Raw genomic sequence first — 7648 nt, forward strand, 5'->3', positions numbered from 1 at the left:
TAATCGTGTAGAAATAACTTTACCTTGTGATCTTGGAGGAAGTAGCGCCCCTGGGCGAGAGCTGCAGAGGGAGTAAATGATTGCCCTGGAGTCACTTTGTGACCGCGCGCTAGTTTATTCCCTTTCTCTCCTGGAGCTCATTCCTGCTGCATTCGGTTTCCGTAGTGACTTGCTCCCAGTAGTTAAGGGATATGATTTTACAATTCTAGTGGCATCTAGTGAAATATACCTTAACATTAGAGGGGCCGTGCGTAGCTCGTATTGGTACCAAACCATGAAATTATATGTGATGTTTATTTCTTCTTAATTTCACTTTCCTTCCTTCCATCTTAGTTTTAGTTATTTAGATCTACTTATAATACAGCATTTTCAATCTGATTCCACGGTTGGGTTTGGTCTGCCCTAAGGAAATCAAATGCCTGTCGCCTAGCTTGAGCACGGCCAAAGTGTAGACAGTGGATTGAGTCAGGTTTCGTCCCAGTTCTTCTTCACCCAGCAGCGAAACCTGTGGAGGTGGCACTTCTGGACACCCAGCTTTAAGATAACCCGACCGCTGGGTGGGTCCTCTAGTTCATACGGTGATAATTGGAAAGGACCGAGACTGGGGAAGGGGGGGTCTGGGGCCGTGGCACGATCACGTCTGCTTCCCAAACAGTCCTCATCCTGAATAAACAGTCCAAAAAGAGGAGCACCTGGCGTGTTCCTTCAGTTTCCTGGGGCACTCTGGTTTAGCATCCTCACCTGGAGGCTGTGGGTCACACCTGAGCCCACCCGGCCAGGCCGAGGTGCGCAGGCGCAGGGAGCATGTTTTCTCTCCCTCCAGCACCACTGCCGGAAGTGCGGGAGGGCCGTCTGCGGCAAGTGCAGCTCCAAGCGCTCCTCCATCCCTCTGATGGGCTTCGAGTTTGAAGTGAGGGTGTGTGACAGCTGCCACGAGGCCATCACAGATGAGGAGTAAGTCCCAGCAGTCCGCAGAATTGTCGAGGTTAAGGAGGGAGCGGGACCTAAGAGCTTCGCCCAGCGCCGCAGCCATGACTAACAGTGCCCTAGTCCTGCTGGTTTCCAATACAGACCGTGGCAGGTGGGCCGAGACCTCCTTTCCACCAAGAGATCATGTTCTCTTGTGGGCAGGAGGAGAGAGTGCATGCTGAGAAATCACCTCTGTGCTCTCGTCGATCCTGGGGGTGTGTGCCTTGAAATGTTCTTGGAGCAAACTCTCTGTCTGCTCATTTTCTTGAGAATTGCCCAGCAGTGCAGGAGCCCTGGGTTCACTTTCTAGCCCAAGCCGGTATCTTTATAGGACCAAATCAGCCCACAGGCTCCAGAGCTTTTGTTTTCCAGGAAGAGCTAAGCCACTTCTCCTAAGAGGCCAGTGCCGCCAGTTGCCCAGCTGCTGAGTCTTGCTGGTCGGTCTCGCCCAATAACCCAGGACCTGAGATTACTGTGCCGCTGTGCTTTGTTGGGGGGTGGCAGGGAGGGTGGGACAGATCCATGTTGTCTTTTTATTTTTTTTAATCTATGTTCCTTTTTTGTTTGTTTGTTTGTTTTTGGCCACACCGCACGACATGCGGGATATTAGTACCTCCACCAGGGATTGAACCCGTGCCCCCTGTCATGGAAGCTCGGAGTCCTAACCACTGGACCGCCAGGGAATTCCTCCCATGTCGTCTTTTTCATGTCAGCTGTTGTAAAACAGATGTAAACAGAATGCTCTTCACCAAGTTTCCCTTTTAGTGAATTACAACAGGATCTCATAGGGAACTTATTGCCCAATTCTCCCACTTCCACCCACCCCCACACCTGTATAGAGTAAAATCATTTTACGTACTAGATGGGTGTCTTAAAAGCTGCATGTAAATAGAAACATATTTAAAATGCATCAGAGGAGGTCAGCATTTAAAGGAAATTCTTGGCAAATTAATAAAACAAAGCATTCTCTTACAGATAACCCTAATGTTAATGTATGTGTTTTTTTATTCTTATTTAGTCATAGCAAATATTAAGTAAGATGCCCTTGCATAAGTAAGCATTTATGTTCATTGGTTATGTTTTGCTCATCATATGTGGTGAAATTAATGAGTTCTTACTAAATTAGAGAGCTGCAAGAGACGGGATATTCTAGTTTAATTCTTCGTTAAAGACACAGACCCAGAGAGTCTGAGTGACTACAAATTAAACCTAATTCTTTAATTCTAAATATTTTTAAGTGATCAATTTTAGGATACTGAAGATCTGTTCTCCAGATTGAGCAATTAACAGCCATCTTCAGGGAGCCCATTGCCGAGGAGTGGCAACTTGAAACATGATTAGAAAACTGCAGTCTCTTCCTCCACGTCCGTCCCCTTTCCCACATCACTGTTTTTTCTGCTTTCTTCTCCGTGGGAGCATTTGCATTGCCTCTAGAGTACCTAGGCAGTTGACCAGCCTTCTTACTAAAAAAATAAAAAGCAAATAACAAATGTTTGTTTATATATTGTTTTACTTGTCAAAGCATTAGAATGCCACAGAAAAACCAGGTCTGCAGTTATACCAGGGAAAAGAGGAGAAAGAATGAAGAGCCCTTAGATGAGAATGACAGTCTTGGGCATTTTAACAAGTGTGCTTTTTTTTTTTTTTTTTTTAATGCAATAGACAAAGGTAGACTATTTTACCAGCAAGTCCTTCTGAGATCAAACTTAGCAAAAGCACTGTGGGTCATTTTAAAGATTTGTTTACAGCACAGGTAGAGAGCCTCACAGACTCAATCAGAGCAACAAAATCTCCAAAAGGACGTTTAGAAACTTCATCATCTCTTGACCATTTTGGAGAGTATAAGAATCCTTTTACCCTTTTTTTTTTTTTTTTTTAAATCATAACATGTCACCAGGGAATAAAAGTAGCTCTGAGGAGCATTCCTTTTTTCTTTTTTTTTTTTTTTTTAATTAATTAATTTATTTATTTATTTTTGGCTGCATTGAGTCTTCATTGCTGCGTGTGGGCTTTCTCTAGTTGCGGTGAGCAGGCTTCTTATTGCTGTGGCTTCTCTTGTTGTGGAGCACGGGCTCTAGGTGCACAGGCTTCAGTAGTTGTGGTGCACGGGCTCAGTAGTTGTGGCTCGCGGGCTTTGTTGCTCTGCAGCATGTGGGATCTTCCCGGACCAAGGCTCGAACCCGTGTCCCCTGCATTGGCAGGTGGATTCTTAACCACTGCGCCACCAGGGAAGTCCCTGAGGAGCATTTCTAATAGTGAAGTCACTTTAGCCATTTGGCTAAAATTTAGAGCTCAACGTCGCTCTAGATCTTCTTCCTTTATATACTACTGCCTTTTACTCTTGGAAACTTTCTTTGCTCCCTCCAGACGTGCACCCACAGCGACCTTCCATGACAGTAAACATAACATCGTGCATGTGCATTTCGATGCCACCAGAGGATGGTTACTGACTTCGGGAACTGACAAGGTTATTAAGGTAGGATGCTGTCTTATCTTAGAAGCTTTCCATCTTTGGCCCTGTGTAAATATACAGGAGCCCCAAGACCACATGAGGTCTGCTCCGAAGCTTACCCTTGGCAATGAGCACTTTTGAGAACCTGCTACATGCCGTGAACAGTCACTGGCTGTACACACCAAAATAAGACATGGCTCTCGCCTGAAAGGAACAGCTAGTCTACTGGGGACATACTCTTAAAAAGACAGTTAATAATAGGTCACATGTTCAGCAGCCAAAAGAGTAATATGGACAAGAATTACTGGACGAGTTCAGGAGACGGAGATAGTGCTGCTGGAGATGGCTTCAGGAGGGGGTTTGAGCTGAGCATTGAATAAGCCAACAAGTAATAAACAAGATGTTTTCCCAGTGAGATCAGTTAATCCGGGAGCAGTCCTCCAGGGCCTGAGGACTGCGCTAGGCCACATGGATTTGGTGACACAGCAGAGGCCCAGGACTGAAGGGGCCACACCTGTGTCATTCTCTGAGTCACCCAGAGGCGCAGGTTTGCCTCATTCACTGAGCCCTCCTTCCTGGGCCCGTTCTGGTCCCTTCTTGGAGGCAGCAGCAGGATGGGGCGGTTAAAATAACCCCCTCTGGAAGCCACCAGACCTCTGTGACTTCGAGCACGTTTAAAGTAAATTCTGGGAGCCTTGGTTCCTTTATTTTTGAAAATGAGACATCTCGGAGAACTGTTTGGAAGATGAGATGAGATAAGATATAGAAAGGACACAGCACATCTTGGTACCCATTTGTTGCCTCATATGTTACTTCCCTTCCCCCTTGAATGAATCTAATCTGCCTGTATTCTCCATCAGCCGGATTAAAATTTCCAGCTGCCATTGTCCTGTTTTTGAGGGTTATGTTGAACTTTTTGATGGACAAATACTATTTTATAGATTTATAAATGATGTTCGCATAGTACTTAGTTCCTTGTTAAGTTAAAAAATACACTTGAATTCAGTTATAGGGACTGCGGATGCTCAGCACAGTTGAATGGTAGTTCATCAGAGGTCTTCTTCTTTTTACAGTTGTGGGATATGACCCCGGTTGTGTCTTGATGCCCCTTCCAGGCACCAGAAAGATAGTATTTACTCAAGAAACGGTTGTTCTAACCTAAATCATGACTGGAGCTGTAAAGCAGATGGGTGAGTGGTGGGAGAGAAGCTGGAGAGCTGAGCTGAGCTTGCATGTGACCCGCACACACGGCGGTGAGCGGTTGGTGAGCTCTTGCGAGGGAACTCTTGCAACTTGTCCAAACGATATAAAAGAGGATATTTTTTTAACAAGTGGTTTATACAGTCTGGCTGTGCTACCTTGTTTTGAGTATACTGCAAACTCAGTGTGGGGTGTTTTAAGTTTTATATTTTTCACCACTTCGTTTTAGTTGTTGCTTTGTGTGTCGGAGAAATGAGGCGTGTATAAATGTTCAGGGTATTTTCGGTAGTTATAAAGTAGTTTCCGTGTTTCCTTCACTTGGATACGTATCTCGTGGTCGGCATCTTTTTCTCCTGTATGTATCCACCCTCAGCTTCATCTGCTGTTCCCCGGAGTGTACGTACTCACAGTTTATTTGCAGTGTTTCTGCTTTCGTAGAAATTCCCTTCCATTGAGAGGCCTGGAAAACCATTCGTGTGGATTTCCCAGCTGACTCTTGAATCGCCTGAAGAGTGATCCGTTTGTGATATCGAGGTCTTACATGTTCTCATGGAGTGGAAATGACCTTGTGTTTCTGCCTCAGTTTTTCTCTGTCTTTCCCACATTAAAAAAAAAATGTTGTGAGAAAGCCACTCCCAGCCACGAAGTAGATTATCATAACTCAGACCTTCAACTCTCAGTGCCTGGATCATTTCTATTTCAGCTGGAGCTTTCTGAGCCTTTTAGGTTTTAGTTTTATTGACACAGCTCTCCGTCGCTCTTCATATTAAAAACAAAACAACAAAACCCTGTGTCCTTCAAGAATAGTGTCTTTAAAATGTGTTGTTCTATGTGATGTCACCTCTGAACTTGAACATGTTCATTGCTGCGAGGTTGTATCCTGCTTTATTCCTCACCGTCTGTATTTTCTTCTCCTTTCAAAATGAGATATTTAAAGATTTTTATCTTCATGCATTTTATCAGAACACTTTGCACACTTTCATACTAAAACTGTGTGATCTGAGACATAAAAGGTACTGAATCCTACAGTTCATGCTGTGTTCCAGTTGGGAATGTAAAAAAAAAAAAAAAAAAAAGAGGGGCAGGGGGAGGCTTTAGGAAATGAATCTAAACTCTAATTTTAAGGGAATCCTTGTCAAACTTGATAAATTGAGATCTTCTTGTGTGTAGTGACTCAACTTGGGATATTGAAGTTCTTTTTTAAAATCTTATTTTCACTTATAAAAATAGAATTGAAATTAGCAGCAGGCATGAGCTATGTGCTCGCCCCGTTCTAAGCACTTTACACAAGTACCACCTCATTCAGCCCTCACCTGTCAGGAGCGTTGGGGGATCCCCGGGTCCTTGGGGTTCATCAGGTTAAACAAAGCCTCGCAGTTAAACAGGCCAATTACTTGCCCTTCCCTATCTGCGCCCTACCTCCACAGGATCTTGTTCTCTTTTGATCTGACAATTTGGGGGTGGTAGTAGTTGAAGTCCTCCCTATTTTTTTCCCCTCTTTTCCTGAAAGTAATTTTTCCCCTCGTGATCATTCATTTTCTTTCTAACTGGGAGAAGCACTCCCAGCCATACTTGGATTATCCCTCCCCCAACACTGACCAAGTGTGCTTCCGGGGCACGGGCTTCCTTGAGATGATTCTGCTGCTGCAGTTTTGGGAAGCAGGACGGTGGGTGAGCCCCATGCAGCCATGGTACGTGACAGCCATGACCTGGGACATCAGGGCAGATGGGCCTATGTGACCATACTCTAAGGTTGTGTACACACACACAGAGCAATTACCACTTATCACGTAACTGCCGCTTCCACACAATCCTTGCTTGCCATCAGTCAAAGCCATTATAACTAACCTGAGTGTCTTCTGCATGACTGCTCTGTGAGAGAGCTTTAAAAAGGGAATTTAAAATACTCAAATATCTATTTTGTAGTTTACTACTAGAACCTGGAGCCACTTAACTAAGTTGTACGTAATAAAGGACTATGTGTTGGAAATGAGTTGTAGGAAAGAATCGCTGTGTTTTCCCTTCCTGAACTTTGGAGCCCGGCCTGTGTATAGAGAGGCAAGCCCAGCGTTAGGGAGACGGTGGATCCGGCGCGCGGCAGACCTGGCGTGGATCTGAGTTGGGTCTCGATGAGCTCAGACCCCACTGGGAAAGCTGATTGTCTCCTTTGGACCACATGTGACACTGTGGTCCCTCTGGTCTGTGACCCTGCACTTCAGTCCAGCCATCTCCCTCCCAGCCTGTCTGTACCCCAGCCCACAGGGCCACTCAGAGGTTGAAACCACTGGACACCTCGTTGGTGACGAGAGTTGCGATCAGTAACCACAGATATGTCAAGGTATCCATTGCCCTGCCTTTTCCTTTCTCCTCATCTGTGTAGGTGCTTGAACTTGGTGAGAAGCGCTTAGCACGCCAACTGTGTGTGTTTATAATACTGTGAATTCTTGAGTATTACATTATCTCCACCATTTTTGTAACTCGTAGATATGTGTTGGTGTCGGGGTGCCTTCCAAGCATTTTTATGGAATAGAGGCTTCATTCATTAGGAGTGGAAGCTGGTGCCAGCACTTGGCTTTTCTCCTGTCTGGGTTAACTCTCATAGTTCTTGTTTTACCCCACTGGAATTGCACTTTATATATAGTTTTTGCTCTGTTACTTCAACATACAGAAGCTCTGGCAAGTAATGCCTAACAGGATTATGCTAGGAAAGTGGCAAACCCGCACATACCATGCACGTGGCTGTCCTTTATTTGGTAGGATAGAACCAATCACATGCTCTCAGTTTCTCCAAAGAAATGACGTTACTGGAACCTTTAGCTGCCTGGGTTGTCTCCACAGTAGCACAAGTGGCTTTAGATTAAGTACTTGGAGTCGTGTGTCTTTTTATCTGAGGTCAATCAGCCATGATAGATTTCTTATTGGACTGTTTGAGTTATTCAAAGAATCATAAAATCACAAAACTGGAAGGGATCTTCAGACATCTAGAATGTTCCAAGCACAAAACACTATAGTCACACCAGGCAGTTA

General features: G+C 44.8%; 1 protein-coding gene across 2 annotated transcripts in view; it reads left to right on the forward strand.

Annotated features, from left to right (window-relative positions):
• WDFY2 (WD repeat and FYVE domain containing 2) overlaps window positions 1-5407 on the forward strand; it is a 167312-nt gene extending 161905 nt beyond the window's left edge. The window contains exons 10-12 of one of the 2 annotated variants that reach the window (XM_061170784.1): window positions 824-954; window positions 3337-3445; window positions 4495-5407. In XM_061170784.1, the coding sequence (XP_061026767.1) occupies window positions 824-954; window positions 3337-3445; window positions 4495-4524 (270 nt within the window). In that variant the 3' untranslated portion in view covers window positions 4525-5407. Of the gene's footprint in view, window positions 1-823; window positions 955-1579; window positions 1831-3336; window positions 3446-4494 lie in introns of those variants that run through there. The other variant, XM_061170785.1, reaches the window with a different exon arrangement.
• Window positions 5408-7648: the final 2241 nt, after the last annotated feature.

Source organism: Eubalaena glacialis, chromosome 16 (assembly GCF_028564815.1).
Source record: "Eubalaena glacialis isolate mEubGla1 chromosome 16, mEubGla1.1.hap2.+ XY, whole genome shotgun sequence".
Lineage (NCBI taxonomy): Eukaryota > Metazoa > Chordata > Mammalia > Artiodactyla > Balaenidae > Eubalaena > Eubalaena glacialis.